The 21,534-nt window shown below is 47.9% G+C and overlaps 1 protein-coding gene across 1 annotated transcript; it reads right to left on the reverse strand.

Moving 5' to 3' along the window:
- Positions 1 to 2,316: 2,316 nt before the first annotated feature.
- On the reverse strand, positions 2,317 to 16,042 carry Dpep1 (dipeptidase 1). The gene is made up of 11 exons (XM_051201416.1): positions 15,957 to 16,042; positions 8,181 to 8,387; positions 4,603 to 4,735; positions 4,235 to 4,367; positions 3,985 to 4,135; positions 3,749 to 3,818; positions 3,348 to 3,524; positions 3,180 to 3,264; positions 3,029 to 3,104; positions 2,710 to 2,845; positions 2,317 to 2,629 (listed from the first exon to the last, which is right to left on the reverse strand). The coding sequence occupies exons 2-11, from the start codon at positions 8,357 to 8,359 to the stop codon at positions 2,462 to 2,464; spliced, it is 1,308 nt and encodes a 435-aa protein (XP_051057373.1). The 5' UTR covers positions 8,360 to 8,387; positions 15,957 to 16,042; the 3' UTR covers positions 2,317 to 2,461.
- Positions 16,043 to 21,534: the final 5,492 nt, after the last annotated feature.

Below are 21,534 nucleotides of genomic sequence, written 5' to 3' on the forward strand. Positions count from 1 at the left end.
AATTCACTACGTAGACCATAATGATCTTGAACTCATAAAGATCTGACTGTTGGGATTAGTGTCATGTACCACCATGCCTGACAATTTGAAACTTCTAAATTTTCCATTTTTGTTGTTTTGGGGATTTGTTGTTTGTTTGAGACAAGGGCTTGCTAAATAGTTCTGGCTGAACTGGAGTTACTTGGCTGGCCTCAAACTTGCATGGATCCTTCAGATTCTGATTCCTGGGAATTCAGTTTACAGGGATAAATAAACCACCATGTCCGGCTGCCTTTCTTTCTTTCTTTCTTCCTCTCTTCATTCCTTTTTTTCTTTCTCGTTTTTTGTTTATTTGATTGGTTGGTGTTTGTTTGTTTGCTTGTTTTGGGTTTTTGTTTTGTTTTATTTTGTTTTTGGTGATCTCGGGGCTGGAGAGGTAGCTGAGCATTTAAGAGCACTGGCTGCTCTTCTGGAAGCCCTGAGTTCAGTTCCCAGCACCCATGTGCCACCATGTCCAGCCTCACAATTTGGAAATGAAAAGATGGTGACCCAGATAGGAAAAGGGGAATAAATGAACAACTGTAAAAAGCAGGAAGAAGTTTCAGAACCAGATTAGCTGTGTCACTGCAGTGGGGGTATAGAGTGATTTTACTGTGTCTATGATTACTGTAGGCATCAGGAATTCAAGGTCATCCTTGGCTGCATAGTGAGTTTGAGGCCACCCTTGGTTACATGAGACCCTCACTCAACAACAACAACAAAATGATTATTTTAGGCAACTAAACATTTTCAGTCAGGGTCTTGCTGTATAGCCTGGGCTGATCTCAAACTAATCTTGCCTCAGGCCCCTGGGAGCCAGTGTTCTAGGCACATACCACTATACCTAGGTCTAGGATTATTCTGGGACCTTGGTTCCTTTATTTCCCAGTTGAGAAAATGAGGTGTAATACATTGGAAATACACCAGGGGGATCTTTTCCACTGCTTTGGTCAGATAATGGGCTCAGAAACCTTTAATAAGCATTTCCCCTTATACATTGATCCTATGTAGTCACAGGGTGTTACCCAAGACATTTAGACCAGACTAGAGAAGGATGCTGTTTGGTGGGCCATTTGTGACAGACACAGGTCCAAGTCATGTCTAGTGCTGATACCCACAGATTTGGGGGTGGGCAGGCCCCTGCATTTTCATTCATTGGTGACATGTGAAAATGGGTAGCCTGACACATGGAGGACTAAAAACCAACTTGAGGCTAGGCTCAGTTGGTAGCATGCTTGCTTAGCATGCATCAAGTTCCATGTTTGATCCTCAGCACCCTATAAACCAAGTGAGGTAGTCTGTACCTTTAATTGAGGCACTTAGGAAGTGAAGGCAGGAGACTCAGAAGTTCAAAATCATCCCATGGAGGACTTCCTAGGATACATGAAAGCCTGTCTCAAAAACTAAAAACGTTAAAGCTAGATGGATGGCCGGGCCCTGTGGTCAGCCACATAGGCTGTGCTTATTGTCTACCTACATTTTTTTCAGGGAAGGCAGATCTCAAATGGACAGAGATATAGGGCCATGGGGCTTCGTAAACTCAGTCAGTGATGTCCTTCACCTTTGTGGGTCCCCCTCAGAGCAGGTAGGAACAGGCTCTTAACAAAGGGACACCTTGCCCATGTCCATGAGGAGTGTCTCAGCAGTGTGGACCAGAAAGGCATGATTGGCTACTCAGCTATCCCTCACTAGTTTATTCACAAGACTCATTCTTGAATGTCCTAATTGGAAGGCCTGATCCTGTTTTACTAACAGTCATGCTAGGTAACGCATATGAAACCACTTCTGTCCTGTGAATCTGGAAAGACCTGCTGTTAGCTGTGTGAGACAGCCTTGGAGAGTCCAGGCACCCATCCCATTTGGATGCTACCCTCCAAGGCTGAACCGAATGCAGATTTCCTGGGTCCCTTTCCAGCATTACAGAATCCAAATAAACATAGGTATGTGTGATTTTAATATGGTATGTACCAGATTATGCGTGTCCATGTATGTTATATATGTGCATCTGAGTGAGTATATGTATGCGTATGGGCTGTGTGCACATGAGTACGTGTGGGGATGGTAGGTACTTGTGCAAGTGCTAGGGGGAGGTAGCCACTAGAACCTAGACCATGATTTTTTAAACTGGCCACTGCCTATGTAAGACCTTTTGCAGACATCTGGGTTCCTTCCAGTCCTCTAAGAACTCAGACACTCCTGCATCCCTGCTCACACAGGGCTCATTCTCATAAAATTTGTTCTCCAGATGCTCAGAAGTACCTCCCAGGGAGGTATACTGGCAACATACATACTCTACACTTAAAGGGGTCATTTCATTTATTGTATGCCTGTGTCCCCAGGTAAGTCCACTGCTTATTTGGGAAAGTGTGTCTTTGCATGGATAACATGGGCTCTTGGCTTGTCCAGTCTTCCCTGAACTCTGAAAGCACTAGTCCTTAGGATATTACAGAAGATGCAGACTGAAGAGCAAGGGAGTCAGAGAGGCCAGCAGGGCCCCTATCTGGAGGTGGATGCTGGGGGCTTGTGAGTAGCCGTAGTGTGTCCTGCAGGAGCCTTCCAGCTCATCCAGGGGAATAGGCTCTTCCTCAGGAACTTGCATGTTATTACTTGCCTGGAGACAGACCCAAGTTAGACAGCCAGCCTTGTGGATAGGGAAAGGGCAGGAAACCCAAATGGACACTTTCTCCTCACCTTTTCAACTTCCAAGAAGACCCGCATCAAGTTGTTAGCTAGTACACCTCTGACCTCTGTATCTGTCCAGTTCCTCCTGAGAAGCTCCGCTATCAGGTCTGGGTACTTGGAAACATCCTCCAGTCCCCTGGGGAGCCTATGCCAAGACCAAGAGGACCAGGCATTGCAGACAAGATACTCTCCAGGCATATGAAGGCCAGAAGAACAGGCTTGCAGCAAAATGCCCTGCACTGTACTCAGGATACACTTCCCTCCCATGTCCCATCAGCACACATCAATAGGATCATAACTCCATCATAGAATAAGATATCACTCTTACTCTGTAACCCCGTCATAGTCTCCTCCAAGCCCCACAGCCTCAGGACCTGCCACTTTCTTGATGTAGTCCAGGTGGTCTGTAGAGAGTTGCAGGTGTGGGTCCTAAGCAAGGCCCTCCCTCACTTGGTCACTGTGTGATCAAATCCACTTACCAGCCACGTGGGACAGGGTGGCATCCTTTGAACAGGACACATGTTTACTATAGAAGTTCACCATCACCAGACTCCTTGTGTCCTTCTGCTCAGAGAGGGGTGGAGAGTGAAAATTAGACAGGGCCCACCAGAGACAAAGGGCTCCCCTTTACTCCTTAAATGCCTTACCACCAACTGGAGTACATCGTCAGGTACATTCCGCCTGCTCCGACACAGGCTGAAGGCTGAGGAGTGGCTGAAGATAACTGGGGCCTTGGATAGCTGCAAAGCAGCCTTCATGGTGGCCACAGACACATGGGACAAGTCAATCATAACACCCAGACGGTTCATCTCCTTCAGCACTCTCTGAGGGTGGGGAGAAAGATAGGATTTGGTACACCTCATAGATACTCTGAATTTGGGACATGGGAGAGACAGTGCTGGATAGGTGATAATTAGTCCTTTAGTGTCTGGAGGTTGTGGGGGCACTCAGGGCATAGCATCCTGAATGCTCAGGGCTTCCAATGTACTCAACCCTGGAAACCTTCCTAGCTCTCTGTCCTTTGGGGACTGTGGTCCTTCCCCTTCACCTTCCCAAAGTCTGACAGTCCTTGGCTCTCAGCCTTGTCATCTCCTGTGTCCACCATCCAGTTGTCGGCCCTGAAGAGAAACACATGTGGCCAGGGAGCAAAGCAATAGTGTCACCCTCACTTGCCTAGCTTACAAGGCCTGGGCTAGAGCTCAGGAGAGTTCTGGGCATGACAGAAGCCATGTTTGTTTTCCTCTCCTCACCACATCCCAGGGGCTTCACAGTGGGACCCCTTACCAGGGTGTGTTGCAGTTGTGGGTGAGGGTCAGGTACCGCATGCCCAGATGGTAGAGTGTCCGAAGGACACCCAGGCTGCTGTCGATTAAGTGACCACCTTCCACACCAATCAGACTGGCCACTTTCCCCTCGCTGAAAGCCTGTCGGATACCTACAGAGAAGGAGAGGATTGGCACTAGACTTTTGGGGTTCAAAGCCCCACCCTGTACTCAAGACCAAGCCTGGCAGCAGGACATTGGCAGGATACTACCTGAACTATTGGTGACACACAAGAAGGTCTCAGGATATAGTTGGCACATTCGGTGTATGACATCTATCTGTTCCAATATCCTTCTCACAGCATCTTTGTTTTGGGTATCACAAGGCAAGTATGCGGACCAGAACTGGGGGCAAAACGTAATAGCTGGTAGCCCAGACCAATGATATCTAAGCCCACCCCAGTGTACACATGGGTCTGTTCTCCTGCCGTTTTAGAAGCCCTTCAAGTGTGCCCTTCCAAGGCCTATGGCTCAGGGGTCTAGGAAGCATTCTTCTCTAAGGCAGGCCATACCTAACCAGTTCCACAGGGAACATAGGGGAGACCCCAATAAAGAACAGATGGGAGACAAGAGAATGTACCTGGCCCCCCACGTAGCCGTCCCTCAGCTTTGGGATGTTGGTGTGTGTTTCCAACAGTGTGTTCAAGTTGGCCTTCGAGTCATTCAGCTTGTTGTTGAACAACTTCAGCAGTTGCCAAGGCAAGTCGTTGTGCCTGGAGGGAACCGGAGTGGGTCCAAGGTGGATTAGGAAGTCTGCTTGGGCTCTGAACCAGCTGGTTTGCAGACTTCCCTTCTCCATTTCAAAATCCTAGGGCTCAAGGTTAACACACAGGCCTCAAAGGTGAATTATCTCTGACTTGAACACACCTGAACACAGGTGAAATTCCTGACTGCACTCCAGGCCAAATGACCATGAGCTGAGTATGGCTAGGACGGCCTTCCTATACACCCTCCACCCCCACACCAACCCCTGCTCTGCTATAAAATCACCTGGGCCTGGGAACCAATGCAGACACCTTATAGGGATATGGCATTTTTAGTTCAAAAAAATTTCCCTTGCAGGGAAAGCTGTGACATATAGGGAGTAGACTGGCCCTCATTCCTCTGAGGAGTGAGGTATCACTCATAGGATTGGGGTTCTTCTTTGTCTCGATTCCTATGGAAACCCCAGCTTGCCTTTGGCTAGTTCATCTCTGACTCCAAAGGACTTTGATCCTCTGGGTTCCAAGGGAGCCAATGCTTTCATGGAGTAGGGAGAGGGCCAAAAGCTAGCATCTGAGCTAAAACAAAGGCTTCTTGTCACCTCTGCCTACGCTGCTACAGAGCCTGAGTTGTCACTGGACTCCAGCCGGCAGTCCAGGAGTAGCCAAGCAGGCTCAAGCCCAGGAGAACGCTTGCTGCAGATCTGCACTGCACTGATTGCATGCACAGGATTGTGGAGGAGGCTCCCACAGTGTGTATCAGTCCTGTGGCTGCAGCCTGTGTTGGGCTGGACCCTCAAGGCTCCTGTAAAGTGAGCAACTTCCTTCCCCAGCCCTGGCTTTGTTCCCATTGTCCTCTTTCCTTCTCTAACCCCAGTTCCTATTTCCTACACCTAGATTTCCTTCTCTATAGCATGGGGCACCTTGGTATCTTCTCCAAGATACCAAGTGCATTATTATTAGTATTATTATTACTATTATTATTATTGTCTTTCAAGACAGAGTTCCTCGGTGGTTTTGGAGGCTGTCCTGGAAGTAGCTCTTGTAGACCAGGCTGGCCTTCAACTCATAGAGATCCACTTGCCTCTGCCTCCCAACTGTTGGGATCAAAGGCGTATGCCACCAAAGCCTGGCCCAAGAGCATTATTAAGGTAGATAAGTAACTGTTGGTGTAGTCATTTGGATCTGTCCAGAGAAATATGTTGTTAGGCACCTTCATTCTTATGAGAACATCTGCAAAAACGGGACATCTATCCATCACTAGGCAATATCATAACACCCTACTGAAATATACATACAAAGTCCTTTATCCAAATATACTTGTAAAACATGTAGGCTTTTTTGAGGGTTGGTTTCTTTTGAGATAGGGTCTTACTATGTAGTCCTGGATAGCCTAAAACTCTTCATGTAGCCCAAACTGGCCTAAAATTTTCTGTGGTCTTTATTAAGCCTCTGCCTTCTACAAATTGAGATTACCGGTTTATGCCACTATACCCATTCTTCTTGTTTGTTGTTTTATTATTATTTAGATTGATTGATTTTATGTGTATTTTAGTTTTTGCTTGCATGTATGTTTGTATGTGTATCATGTGTGTGCCTGCTACCCACAGGGGTGAGAAGAGAGCATAGGATTACCTGGAACTGAATTTATAGGTGGCTGTAAGATATGGTATTAAGAACTGAACCCCTAAGCCAGGCAGTGATGGCCCATGCCTTTAATCCCCTCACTCAGGAGGCAGAGACAGGCATTCCGGTCTACAGATAGAGCTCTAGGCAGCCTGGTCTACAGATTGAGTTCTAGGTCAGCCAGTGCTACACAAAAGAAACCCTTTCTTGAAAAAAAAGTTTTTTGTTTTTTTTTTTTTTTAATGACCCAAACCCTAGTCCTGTACAAAAACAGCAACAGCTCTTAACCACTGAGCCATCATCTCTCTAACCCCCTTATTTGTGTTTTCTTTTTTTGTTTGTTTTTGTTTTTCAAGACAGAGTCTCACTCTGTAGCTCTGGCTGTCTTAGAACTCTGTAGAACAGGCTGGTCTTGAACTCACAGAGATCCACCTACCTCAGCTTCCTGGATGCTGGGAATAAAGACAAGTGTCACTATGCCTGGAGTTTTTAAACAGGGTCTTTCTACTAACCCAGACTGGACATGAGCTCATTATGGAACCTAGGCTGGCCCTACAACTGCAGTGATTGACCCTTTAGCCTCAGCCTCCCAAGTCCTGGGATTACAAGTGGAAACAAGTACACCCAGCATTATATAACAATTGACTCAGGGTTGTTGAGTCCTTGTACTAGGTCACTGCCACCAATTAGTTCTTCACCTGAAGCCATCCACTCCCAGTAATGGCTTTTCCAAAGATAGTCAATCCAGGAATGCACCCCTCCCTAGGGCCAGTGCCCAAGCCATCCCACAGCAAAGGGACACACAAGCTTCAGTCTGCATGCTTTTGAAAGTCTGGGAATGGGCTGGACTGATTTCACCCCTCTTACCCCACCCTTTGCACTGGCACAGATTTGTCATGATACACTTACTGAATGGATAAATGAATGGATATGGGCCAGCCAAGGCAGCCTTGCCAGCTGTTTTAGGCAGGGCTAGGCAGGCTCCAGGAAGGGAACTTTAATCTTTTGCCTGAGGACACTCACAGCCTATCTAAGAAACTCATCTCCATTGTGGGCACGCTGGGGAGGGGTGGAGCATTTGAATAGGGCCCTAAATAACTCAGGAGTTCACTGCCACCCTACATGGAACCACTCTTCTCTCCACCCTCTTTGGGAAGACAGAATGGGACCACAGAGCCACCCCTGCCAGGTCAAACTGCAGGTCTAGCCTCTCTGTGCCTCAGGGACCAAGGGAGGTCTGCAATAACCCAATGGGAGAGTGACTGGCCAGCAGGGGTAGGTGGATGTGATAGGCAGAAGTAGAGGTCGGGTGGTAAGGAGTTCGCAAAAGGTCTTTAAGTATTCTAGTGCTATCAGAGGGGCCAGGGCATGTGAGCTGGACATATGGCACACCCCCACATGCACTGTGATCTCCACAAAGGAACAAGACAGGCACTGGGGCATTTGGCACCCAGCTGGGCAGAGACGAGGAGAGTCAGAAGGGTGCTCAAGAGGACCTTATTGAGGTAAAGCCACCCTTACCTCAGGTTTTTGGCTGAGATCCAGGTAGGGGACTTGGATCCTCACACATATGACTAGAGAATTGGGAAACCTCAGAATCCCCCAGATGCAATCAAACTCTGAGCTTTCAGAGCCCTGGAAGCCAGGTGCTGGGACACTCCCTCCTTCCGTCCTGCCCTCTTTTGCTGAAACCTTTTAGGTCCTAAGACTCTCTACCAAGAAGCTGAGCCCAGAAGAAGACAAGAACCACGGTACAGTGGAGAAACCAAGGCCCCAGCAGTGGTGTGGAACCTTCTGGCCCCTGCAGGCACCTCAATAGGTAGCTACTCACCCATCAATGACCGGTGTGGTCTTCATGATTTCCTCTGCCTTCAACCGGAATGAGTCAGAAGCACAGACAGCCAGCAAAGGCCAGAACCACCAGATGACCAACATTGCAAGGTTCCACAGGGATCTGCTTCCACAGATGCCTTGGCACCTCTGTGCTGGTCTATACACAGAAAAAAACATGTCTAAGGGCCAGACGGAGCCGCTGTGCCTGTCAGGAGAAAAGACAGAGGCCTTTGGTCCAGGTAATTAAGATTGTTTATAACTTCCAGGGTTCAATGAGTAACCACTCCATTCCCTTTCATGATAGGTAGCATAGCCAATCCCATACTGGCTGTTGCTGTATTGGCCAGGTGGACTGGGATTCCAGACCCTGACAGAAGCTCCAAACATCTAGCTTCCTGGCACAACTGCTCCTGGAGGCTTTATACAGCCCTGCCCTTTGGGGCCCAGTCCACTGAAAGTGCTCAAATTATTATTTTTTCTTTACTTTTTAATGCCCAAATTCTTATAGGTCAGGATTACAGCATTCAGTAAGGGTCCTCCTGGTGCCTACTCATTCCCAGGCAATACCTGGTGCTTTCTCCCCCACCCTGGCCCCTGGACCTCACTTTCCCTCTGGTTGACAGCACCTCCAATGGTTTCTGGGGAGACTGGGTCAGGTAGCAGCTATCAATGTACCTTATCCTTACAGAAAAAACACACTTATATTATCTTCCCAGTTTCCATTGTCTCTTGGCAAAGAGGCCCCAAGAATCCTTAATCCAGGGCCCTATACAGAAATTGCCATTGTCCATGTACCTTTATGGTATCTTAGTCATCCTAGGTGTCCATGCTACCCCCGTGACCCATTTCGTACAAGAGGGGTATGGAGGCCTCATACTCTGATAGCTACCAGAGTTCCCCGGGCTTGCAGTGTGATCTGTGTCTGGGTTTTAAGGCTGCTGGGTGGGGAAGGGGGACAGGAAAGAACTTGCAGGGTAACCCAGGCTGGACTGGAACTCACTTTGTACCCAGACTGGCATGAAACATGTAGTAATACCTTAGCCCCCCCAAGTGCTGAGATTACAGGCATGCACCACCACACCCCGATGCTTTCACTACATTTTCAAGTTATTGTTCCTTCCTCAACCCCTACAATTAGCATGTTCATTTTTCTGTTACTCCTCTGCTAGCATTTTCTCTCCTTGTTTAGTAGTCTTACATAATCCTGTGTACCTTGCAGAATCCTTAGTGCTTAAATCATGGTCCACCACATCCCTTTAGCAATAGTACACTCCATTCATTTGTCCCCTGTTCTTATTTTCTCTTGTGGTATTTTGCTTGTCTGAAATTCTTCTTTCTTGGGTAAAATCTCTTGAAATACTGTTGTCAGATTCGTATTCTCATCCTCACTGGACGAACCTGTCAACCCCAGCCTGCTGCTTCCAGCACCAAGCAGTGTCTGGGCCCTTCTGGAAATGCTGTGTGAGCTCTGGGAGCATGTCATTGTCTCTTATGCTTCCTCAGGAAGGTGAACCTTCTGTTTAGACCTGCCTGGCCCTTGATTATTCCAGGTGTGAATTCAAATTTGTTGTTGAGACAGGGTCTCTTGTCACCCAGACCAGCATTGAACTCTTTTGTTGTTGTTTTGGTTTGGAGACAGGGTTTCTCAATGTAGTCCTGGCTGTCCTAGAAGTCACCCTGTTCCTGGAAGTCACTCTGTAGACCAGGATAGCCTTGAATTCAGAGTTCTGTCTCTGTCTGTGTGCCTCTGAACTCTGCCTCCTGCGTGCTGGCGTCAAAGGCTTGCACCACCACTTCCCAGCCTGGCTTTGGACTCTTAGCCTCCTGCTCCCCATCACCCAAATACACTACTGCACCCATCTTGGATTGTTAAAAACAACTTTTAATTTTTCTCCTGTCACCCCTATATTGATTTAAAAGCCCTAAAGGAGCCAGGTGTTGGTGGCACCATGCCTTCAATCCCAGCACTCAGGAGGCAGAGAGGCAGTGGATCTATGTGAGTTGGAGGCCAGCCTGGTCTACAGAGCGAGTTCCAGGACAAACTCCAAAGCTACAGAGAAACCCTGTCTCGGAAAAAAAAAAGTCCTAAAGGGGCTGGGGAATGTTGTTCAGTGGTATAGCATTTTCCTAGAATAGATAAAACTAGGGTTCAGCTTTAAATAGTGTGGCCTTGTGGGCTTCCAGTTCAAATCCTAGGTTCCTATACTGTTGTTTCCATTCAGAATTTTATGAGTTGGTCAGATTTCTCAGCCTTAGCTTAAGAGATCATTGTGTTACATCATTATTGGTAGGAAAAGTTAGACAGTGGTTCTCAACCTAATGCTGTGACCCTTTAATACAATTCCTCATGCTATGGTGACTCCCAACCATAAAATTATTTTTGTTGTTACTTCATAGCTGTAATTTGGCTACTTTTATGAATTGCAATATAAATATCTGATTTTTGTAATGTAAATATCTGATATTCAGGATATCTGATATGAGACCCACAGGTTGAGAACCAATGAGATTTTTGTTTTGTTTTTGTTTTTTTTTTTGGGGTTTTTGTTTGTTTTGTTTCGTTTCTTTGAAACAGGGTTTCTCTGTGTAACATTGGAGCCTGTCCTGGAACTCATTCTGTAGACTAGACTGGCCTTGAACTCACAGAGATCTGCCTGCCTCTGCCTCCTGAGTTCTGAGTTTAAAGGTGGTATTGCCACTGCCCAGCTTGTTGTTTTTAATCAAACTAGATATTGTATTGTCCAGCTATACTACCTGTAATCCTGCATTTGGAAGGCTGAGGCAGGAGGATGGGCAAACTTGAGGGTAGCCTAGGCTACAGAGTAAGACCTTGCCTTTAGAAACTGTGTCTTACTGTTTGTACTCACCTTCTCCCACTGGGTGTAATTATCACATTCTCACAGTCTGCCAGTCTCCTGTTACTACAGCCTCCTCTCACCACCCAGCTCTCCCTCTCTCCCTCCCCCTTCCTCCCTCGCCCTCCCTCCCTTCCTCCCAGATGCTCTCATCTGACTTTGCCTCCTCCAGGGGTCCCTGGCTAAGAGCTGGGTGCTGACAGTTTCCACTTCTCATCTTATTTTAACTTCTCCTTCTTTTTGGCTTAGCCTCTTACTTGGTTAGGACAAGTCCTCACAACATTCTCTGGCAAGGGGTATGTAGGGGCTGCATCTGTGAGCTTTTACCAGCCTGCATTATGTTTATTCAGCTTTCATACCAGGTCAACAGTTTTGTTGGATGTGCAGTCCTGAGGCATAAATCATGTCCCCATGAGTTTGAAGGCTCTGCAGTCTGTCTTGATTGAACTGTTGACAGGAACAGCATCAGGACAGCTGATATATAAATAATAATAATTTTATTATTCTAGTTCTTTGCAGATGGCATGCCTTTTCTTCTCTAGGTATTGTCACCTCTTTGTCCTGACAGTATGTGATTTCTCAATAACTGACAGGCTTTTGAGTTTTGTTTTGTTTTGTTTTTTAGAAAGGGTTTCATGTATCCTCCAAATCATTAACTGAGAATGACCTTGAATTTATGATCTTCCAGCCTCCTGCTGCCCAGTGTGATTACACACACACACACCCGGTTTATGAGGCAGTGGGAATAGAGCCCTATAGCTTCATGCATGCTGGTATACTTCTCAATTGAGGTATGTCTCTAGCTTCCCTTTTTATGGACATTTTCATAAATACAGACATACATACATATGTTACACTTTGTTTTTATTTGCCCCTGCTGCCCCAGAGCCTTCTTTGTCACTTTTCTTGTGGGTGTTTTTATGTGTAGGTGGATGTGTGCTTGTGTGTAAACAGGTACACATGTGTATGCAAGTAGTATAATCCACAAGGCTAGACCATTAAGCCCTAGCTTTGTGCGTATTAAGCAAGGGGTCAGCCTTTGGTGTTGTTCCTCAGGAACAGGAGTTTTGAGACAAGATCTCTCAGTGGGACCTGGGGTTTACCCATTTGGCTTGGGTTGGCTGGCCAATGAGCTCCAGTGACTTGCCTGTTTGTCTGTGTTTCTTCCACACAGCTTTTTATGTGAGTGCTAGGGATCAAACTTAGGTATTCACGCTTATGTGGCAAATATTTTACCTACTGAGCTGTCTCCCCACACCCTACCTAGTGTGGCCTTGATGTCTCCCCACACCCTACCTAGGGTGGCCTTGAACTTTCCATTCTCCTACCTAGGCTCACCCATGCCCAGCCTTGTTTCAGGTTTACGTGTGAGTGAATGTGTGTGTGTTTCTTTCTCTGTGCCCTTGGGTGACTTCCTCCCTTTGTCTCCACGTTTAATTTCAGAAATTGTATACTCAACTTCCCAAGACTGCATTCTTGTTTTTTCCCTTGGCACTTTGCTCTGGTTATGAAAGCCACATCCGTCTGTAGCAACACTATTTTCTTTTGTTCCCTTTGGTTTACTGAATGAACTCCAGCCTTCGTCTTCCTGTTTTCTGGACCTTCCATTACACTGACAGCATTCCATGACCAGCTGGTAACCCCTGTTGTTCCCTACTTGGTGGTTAAGGCTAGAGAAATAGCAGAGTGGGCTGGGCTGGGATGTGTGAGGGCTTTTTCTCAATTTAGGGTTAAATGCAACAAAAGGAGATCATCAAAACTCGGTCCTTAAAGTGAGCCAGAAGCACTGTTGAGAAAAGCTGACCTGGTTCTGGAAAGTTTCTGTCTCAGGGACTCTCTTGATGTTTTTCTCCTTCCTTGACTAGGCCATAGTTTTCTCTGTCTGTCTCCCTGTCTGTGTCTCTGTCTCTCTCTGTCTCTCTCTCTTATCTCATCTCAGGCATTTCCAGAATTCCACTGTCAACCAAATCCAACTCTAGCTGTCTGCAACAACTTGGCTGGGTTGGGGGAGCCTTCCTTCACAAGTTTCTTCCCTCCTACCTCTCCTTCCTATAGTGTGCTGAGACCTTTGCCTTCCGACCAGCCCTTTTTCATCTCCCGGTGTTGCAGATTCTTCTATAATTTTTTTTCCTCCCTTCCTCTCAATGGTTAAGAACAGAAGGCTATTTATGTGCACTCTGCTGATGCTTCCTAGAGGATTCAGTGGGAGTAGGAGCTGCTACTATACTTCTGTTTTATTTGGTTTGGGGTGGCTTTTAAAACGTTTTTGTTCTGTTTAGTTGTTTCTTGTTTGTTTGTTTTTGTTTCTTGTTTTTTCTAGACAGGTTTTCTCTGTGGCTTTGGAGGCTATCTTGGAACTAGCTCTGCCTCCCGAGTGCAAGGATGAAAGGTGTGAGCCACCACCATCTGGCCTGTTTAGTTGTTTTTAAAATAGGATTCCATTCAGTAGCCCAGGCTGGCCTTAAACTCTCAGTGATCATATGTCTTAGCATCCCAAGAGCTGGGATGACAAGCATAAGTCTCACATGGTAGTGTTTGTGATCTCCATTACTATTTCTTCCACTGGGTCTGAATATTGCGCATGGCATGGTCTCTGGTACTCTCACATTCTTGACTGACCTAGATGCTTCACCATGGAAAGAGGCAGGACCTGACAGGACAACAGTGCTCTGGAGTATGTTTGCCCTGATTCCGTACCATAGAATCACTACAGGAAAATAATTGGGAGATGGGGCAGGCATTAGGAGCACCAGCTTTAGGGCAGACAGCCCTAGTTTAGGTTCCTGGCTGTAACAGATCCATATATCCCTGGTATGGCTATGCCAAGACCTTCCCATGCTGCACTTGTCATCACGTGACATTGAAACAGCTCCACTGAGGGGTCAGTTAACCACCTTGATGTACAGACAGCAGCAGGCCAGAAACCAAGCGGCTTCTTTGGATCATCCAGCTCTTTTTTTCTTTTACATTTTTATTTGTTTATTCTCTCTCTCTCTCTCTCTCTCTCTCTCTCTCTCTCTGTGTGTGTGTGTGTGTGTGTGTGTGTGTGCGTGCGCGCGCTCGTGTGTATGTCTGTCTTTGTGTGTGTGTATATTGTTTATCTGTGTGTGTGTGTGTTTCAGACACTGCTTTCTACCTGCCTTGATGATCACTTCTCAAGAGATCTATCTACACCCAACCCTTGCCTCAAGTTTTGCCTTCAAACTGACAGTTGGCCTTGAACCATATTCCTTTATTCTATGTACAGAGTGTTGTTTTTCATTAGAAAAATAGGCTCACTTATCAAAAGGAGAGGAACACAGTAAAATAAACACACAATACCTATACAGTGCTGTTCAATTCCAACCAGAGCCAGAGAGGATACGATAGAGTGGATCAGTGAACCATTTTCCAACCTAGAAAACATGCTACATTGAACAGGGTCACCCCAATAGGCCTGGAGACACCAAGTTCCAAAACTGAAGCCTTCAGAATTAATTACTAGCCAGAGTTTATCACAGTTCCTTCTACCAAGGCACGTTATAATGTGTAAACTGAGACTCAATGGGCTAATGACCCTGATCATGCTCAGCCAGCCACAGAACAGTAGAGACAATTACATAGCAGCACAGAATCTCAGATCTATGATCCCATGTCCTCCAACAGACACAGGCCATAGAGCACATCCAAATACAGAGACATCTGAACCACATAAACACCCACACACAGCAGAAACACAGTCACATGCTTTAAATTTGCATGTTACAAGTATACTCCCTCATAAACACCATTGGCAGCAAACACCTGTGGATATATGCATACGTATTTGGATGTTACTGTCTGTACGGAGGTATCTAGGCAAACACAGGTCTGCCAGGTCCCACACATTTTCACAGATCATCACAGACAGAAACAGTTGGGCACACCCCAAACAAGCAGTTCCAGGTGTACGGACAAGTTTAGGAATATATGTGGAAACCTTTTCATAAATACTAAATAAACATACACTCAGATGCCCAGACGGCTATAGACAGCTACACATGTGTCCACATGAGACTTGGAGGCCACATACTGGGCATGTGGCCCTGCCACATGCCATATGGCCTTACCTGTGGCCCTGGGGTGGACACACCCAGCCACTCTGGGTAACACTTGGTTCCTAGGTCCACTCATGTGCCTGAAGTGCTGCATTCAGTTTCCTCTGACTACTTGTGGATTCTGGAACCTAGAGCACCCAAATAAGTTTCCAGAAAGGCTGCATGTGGAGTGGGGGCTCACATGTCAACTCTCCCTAAGTCCTTTTCCCCAGAGGATGTCATTGGGTCACACTCTAACTGCATACCAGGCTGATATCTGTACATAGAGATCCCCCCAGGCAGCTGAATTTTCTGGCCCAAAAGTCAAGCCCTCACCCTAACCTCTGTCTCCCAAAGCCCAGTTCCCTCCTCAGGGGCCATGTCCTATGGCATGTCATCACCCCCAGTTCATCCTCAGGTTGGTGAATTCTTCATGTCTCTCCTCATCCTTCCCAGGAGTCTTACACAGCTCCTGGTGAGCTGCCCCACAAGGTCATCTTTCTCTTTTATCACTCCAGCTTTGCATGCCCTGGCCACATCAAAAAAAGGTCCTGCTTTTAGCTTCACCCCCCCTCCCCCACACCATCCTGGACATCCAGATGCAACACTTTTTTTCTTCTGCCTAAGGCTAATGAGTCCCCTCTGTCCATCACCTGAAAGCTCTCAGCCTGGCAGACCCTCTCCCTTCAAGATGTGGCAGGCAGGATGTCGTTCCCTGGACATATAGACACTGTTCACTGTCTATCTGTAAGTTTCCCCTGCTCATGGGATATTTTCTTCCCAGAAATGGAAAAGACTCTCTGAACTTCATTATTGCTTGGCCTCTACCCAGGTCTACTTCCTAGCAAGCACCCCAACACTCACCAAGAGCATGCACAGGTCAGGGGGTACAAATGTAGCTTCAGTCCTGCAGCTGAAATCCAGAGAGACAGATAGTCTGCTCCCGAGTTCTCCAGCTCTTTAAAAGGGAAACTCCCCGGGGCTTCACGATGTGCCAAGGAGAGCAGACAGGGCTAATGCCTCGCACATGTCAGCTGTTCCTTGTCTCCGAAAGACACGCAAGCCCTCAGTAATGAAGAACATCCGGTGGGATCCAGGTCTCTGGGTCAAAAATCTGTCGGGTGACAAGCCTTTGGGGCCACAGGCAGTAACCCTGGGTTCTCTACCGCAGAGGTCATGGTATCAGCATTAAGTTATCTGAGTTATGCACAGGGATGGCTAAGTTAGGCTTCAGGTTAACTAAGTTACGAAGCCGGAGGAGGAGTCTGGGCTGTGGACTTCAGAGTATGCATGCACTCTTGAGCTCATTTTGCTGAGCTCAGTGTTCTCAGGTGCCCTTGGGATTTGGAGCCATATGTTTTCCTCCATCTTCTGCCCTCTTATCACCTCCCCCCATTACTGAAATAAGAATGACGTGTGCTTCCCAGTTAGTTGGGAGAGTTGCTTCCCCAACCTAGGAATGGGCAGCTTCCCCAACCTAGGAATCAGGCCAGCCCTGGGGACCCTGGATCCCTTATTTAAATGAGGAGGGTTGATTTTTCTCCATTCTCACCATAAGGAGAACCAGAAACAATCTTAGATTGGAATGTCCTCTGGCAGAACTACAAGCCTGTCGAAATTGTGGGAGGGTCTGGTGACTTGTGACGAGCTGGAGGCTAGGCTTCAGTGTGGTTTCAAGATTCTGTGGTGGTAGAGAGCAGGGCATCCCTGGTGAGCTCTGGAAGATGAAGGAAAGGCCAGGCCACTCCAGTTCCACCTGTGGGGTGTGGTAGGAACACACAGGGTCCCCTGCTCCTGCTCTGCCCATCGTCTGGCCTGGCTGTGTAATTGCTTGTGAGCTATTCCCTCCTAGTCATCCTGTATGTAGGTGAGGACAACCTATATAGTCAGTGATGTTGTAAAACATTCGGATCCCAGGTCTTAGACATTGGAGGAACCTGAGATGCAGACTGGGGACCTCCACATCCTAGTTGAAGGGGTCTGGACAAGGAGTGGTACAAGCACAGGGATGAACCATATCCTGCTCTCTCTCTGGAGCCAATTAACTCTCCCTTAGTCATCAGTGCAGAGCCCCCACTCTTGTGGATACAGGGGTGGACCAGGATCAGGGCCAGGTTGTTGACATCCCCTGTCCTGGAGGCGGTGAGGGCTCTGGACAAGGGCTTAGCAAATAGATCCACCCCACATTTGGATAACTTTTGGGTCCCTGCTGACTCTGGATACCCAGGGTACCCAGAGGCCTTTTGAATCCTTAGTTCATTTAAAGGTTGTCAGGTAGAGTAGCCAAGTACCCTACTTCTGCTTGGGAGACGGTCTCCTTGCACAGTTAGGAGCTGGGCAGACACGGGACAATGGGGCTAGGAAAGGATGATGGCACTTGGCCTACAATTCCTGCTGGTATCCCCTGGAAAGCCCACTAATCTTTCTGCAAGTCCCTGGAGAGAGAAAACACCTTAGCATGATGTTAAACCAGGAGCACCTCATAAATGGCCACCAGCAAATGACCAGGACCAGTACTAGAACCCACCCAGCTCCTCTGGGGATGAGGCTTCAGGGGGCTTACCGCCTGCTTCCTTAGGGTGTCTGGGGGAAGTCCCACAAGCCTGCTGGATAGAGACAGCAGCGCTCAGGGGCAGGAACACTAAGAAGCATCCCATCTACACACTGGAAGCCCAGAGCTGCCTTTAAACCCTGCCATTGCCTCGAGAGTCTTAGTTTTAGCTTTGATTTGTGTGTTTGGTGGGGGGTTGTTTTTCAAGACAGGGTTTCTCTGTGTAGCTTTGGAGTCTATCCTGGAACTCACTTTGTAGACCAGGCTGGCCTCCAACTCACAGAGATCCGCCTGCTTCTGCCTCCCAAGTGCTGGGATTAAAGGCATGTGCCTCCACTACCTGGTCTGATATGTTTTATAAGCAAGTTTGATGCATGGATATTATCTGTCTCCAGCTTGTGGTGACTGCCTGGACAGAGCACCGAAGTGGTCTCCTCATCTGTCTTCAGCACTGCAGATGGTGCAACTTCCTGCTGTTGACCAGACAGCCTGAAGCCTCTAAGACACACGTTGCCTCTGTCTCTAGAAGTGTGTGCAATATAAGAGCACATGCTAACTGAGCAATTACTATATGCTGAGAGAGCCTGGTGCATGTGATACAGAACCAGTCTTTCCTCATCGCTGTACTTGGAACTCAAACCTAGAGGAAAGATGGCAGGGCTCTGTCCTCGATTCCTCCCTTTCTTCTGACTCTCCATCAACTTGGATCCATGTCTTCAGGTTTACCTATCTTTCTTGGTCCTTCACAGATCAATTCCCTCCCTGAGGGGGGGAGAAAGGGGTTGTCCCTCTATGAATCCCTTTCTACCATACTCTGTCATGACTCTTAGTTGTAATAACAGACAGTTGTCCCTAACCCTAGCTAAGCAGAGGCCTCCTACAGACCTTCACCATTCACCAGTGCCCTTCTCCCCACCTCCCAGTTCTTCCCTCTAGCCGGGTGACAATAGCCAGAGTTTACCATTGCTTCCCAGGAATTTGCCTTCTGAGTGCAGATCTTGCCTTCACTTCCTGGAGCTATCTTGGCCCTTTGGGTTCCCACCACTTTATGTGCTATGCTTCCTTGGTAAAACTGTCACTGTCCCTCAGGTTTTCAGCCTGGCCGTTCTCCTTGCTGTCCTTGGGCACCACTTGGATTACAAGCCTCAGGTGATATCATCAGCCCTTAGGGGCCCCTTGCTTCAGGTTCTCAAGTGGCTTCAGGGTCAGCAACTCAGCACCACCAAGGCCCTTCCAGCAGGCATCTGTGAATCTGTTAAGAGCCTGCCCCTCCATCCCACAGTGACAGAATAGTCCCTCAGATTATCTAGAGTTTCTACTGGCTGACTCTATAATACTCTGCAGACAAGTTCTGCCATGTCCCTATTCTGAGACTGTGTCCCATGACCCACCTCCCCCATCAGCTGCTGCCCCTAGCAGATGGGCTGTAGGTCCATTAACTGCCTGGGTGACCTTGCCTGTCTCAGAGTCCATCTTTGCTCTTACAACTGTCCCATTCTCTAGAATCCCCCAGGGCCTAGCCCCTGTTCCCAGGCGCAGCTGCTTCTTAAGCAACTCTGGCTAGAGATGTAGAGCATTTTCAGCTCAATATATTCCCCCATCTTGTATCATCATGGCCTTCCCTGTTCCTGCAAGCTCCAGCAGAACTTCAGGATCTCTAATGTGTCTCCTCATTGTGGGATGGTTAAATTTTACGTCAGAGTGACTGGCCCTCGGGATTCCAGAGCACGTCACTTCTTGTTGAAATGTCTGAAGGTATATTTAGATGAAACTGGTGATCACGAAGCAGGTGCTTCCAAAGGTAGGTGGGTCTTAAGGGCACCACTGGGGGCCTGAATGGAACATGGGGTTCCCAAGTGCAAGCATGCTCCTCCACCAGCTAGCCAAGTAGGACTATCTTCACCTGACTTTGTATCAGCTAGAGCTTGTATCCCAGCATTTTGGCCTCCTGCTTGCTAACTGTGGAGCCAAGTCTTAAAAAGGAGTCTCTACACACTACCCATACCTTCTGTCAGCTCTGTTTCTCTGGGGACATTGTCTCATACATGCACCCTTCAGTAAACCCGGCCAGAGGAGCCTGCTCTCGTGCCTCACCTCCTGCTTGCCCCACTGACACCTGGTGGACCTCTCTGTGTTGTCAGCACAGTGGTACAATGACGCCTTTTAGCCTGGCTGAAAGACCACTCAGAGCCCTCAGAGGTTCCATCCCCACAGAGAGGACCCTTAGGGGACCTTCCATGACATATGATATGACCTCCACTTCACCTTCACTCCCTCCCTTTCCACTCTATCCATCCAGCCTATTCTAACTCACCAGGTTTGCTCAAGGCCACAGGACGTTTGCATCCACCTAAATGTTCTGTTCAGAAGCCCAGGGCCTCTGCAGGCTTCCCTTGTGGCCAGCCTCTCTCAGCACTTTCTCATGTTTCCTAGACCTCCCTCCCCAGCTTCTAAAGCCTGTAGATTGCTCAGGGTTGGCTTATTATCTGCTCCTCCCTCTAAGAACTCCATGACCTTAGAGGTCTAGTTGACTCATTCTGGTGTGTTCCACTGAGAATGAATTATGAAGGGTCAAGGAGTGAAGTGCAGACGCAGGCTTTCCAAAGCCTGTTTAGCCATTGTGGCTCCATCACGGCCTCCACATTTGACCCCCCCATCCTGAGATCTACGATCATGACTGGGAGTTTCAATTGGTTTTGAGGCAAATGGAGCAGCTGGAGGGAGGGGAGGAGAATGGCTTGTCCCAGGATATGCCATCTCTGTGACTCTATGCTATTCCTAGTAACTACTTCTGGCTGTTCTTTCAGTTTCTGAGCCAAGTCCCGGTGTGGGCACCCAGGTGCTTCTCGTTGCTATGAATGTCATGGGTCATCTAAGTGCATGCAACATCCCTAGGTGAATTTGAAGTCCACACGTCTTTCCAGGACTCTGGATAGGTAATATTGGTTCTTCTTAAAGATGATTGTGTTTTTTTTTTTTTTTAAAAAAAAAAGACTATTGTGGTGAAGTCTGCTCTGAGCTCCCTCCCTGAGTGGGACAGGTCCAAGGCCAGCCTGTCGACATCTTCACTGCTTCATCATCAAATCTCTTGATAAGTCCTTGATCATGACCTCAGAAGCCCTGCCTCCCACACCAAATGTCAGAAAAACAAGTCAGAGTCCGGGCAGAGAACAGGAGAGAGGGACTCCTGTGTGGGCTGCAAGAGCCTGGACTGTGAAATGGGGAAGAGGGAGCATTATGTTGAGAGAGATACAACATCCCCTAACTCCTCAGGCTTTAGCCTCCTGTCTGAGAGCCTGGGGCTGGTGAACACTTGGGAGCAAGGCCAGGCACTCAAGCCAGTCTCAGAGAAGTACCCTGCAAAGTTGCTTATTCTCAGTCTTGAACTCCAGACAGGGAGACAAGCCTACCCAACACTGCTGGTGTCCCTGTCACCACACACATCATCTATCAGGTTACTGCAGTTGCTGCCCTCTGCTGGCCGTGTCCCCGCCAGCTTTCCCTGAGGACTGAGTTACAGTCTTGGGGGATAAAGACTAATGTAAACCTAGAAGGTCATGTGACCCAGGAAAGCCATCCCTCGTCGCTCAGGGCGGGCTCAGTTTACAAACTCTGAAAACCTGGTGGGACTGCCCAGTACTTGCTGCCGTCCATGGCCCCCCCACTCTCCAAGGCCCAACTTCTTAACTTAAATTCCTGCTCCCGGGGAGGTAGCCCAACTCTGTAAATCCAGGAAGGAAAGCACAAAGCTTTAGGAGTGGGAACCGTGATTCACACTCTGGCACGGTGGCACATGGGCTCTAAACTCTGGCCTGGGCCACCTTGTTGATCTTCTGACCTTGAAACTCTCAGGACTGTGTGAGGTAGAGGGAGACCCGATAGGAAAAGCCC

Source organism: Phodopus roborovskii, unplaced genomic scaffold (genome assembly GCF_943737965.1).
Source record: "Phodopus roborovskii unplaced genomic scaffold, PHOROB, whole genome shotgun sequence".
Taxonomy (NCBI): Eukaryota; Metazoa; Chordata; class Mammalia; order Rodentia; family Cricetidae; genus Phodopus; species Phodopus roborovskii.

Coding starts and splice junctions, on each gene's coding strand:
- Dpep1 (XM_051201416.1), bottom strand. CDS start 8,359: ATGTTTTTTTCTGTGTATAGACCAGCACAGAGGTGCCAAGGCATCTGT. Junction 4,736..8,180: donor ACCACACCGGTCATTGATGG/GTGAGTAGCTAC, acceptor GGTTCCCTCCAG/GCACAACGACTTGCCTTGGC. Junction 4,136..4,234: donor GTGTGTCACCAATAGTTCAG/GTAGTATCCTGC, acceptor CCTTCTCTGTAG/GTATCCGACAGGCTTTCAGC.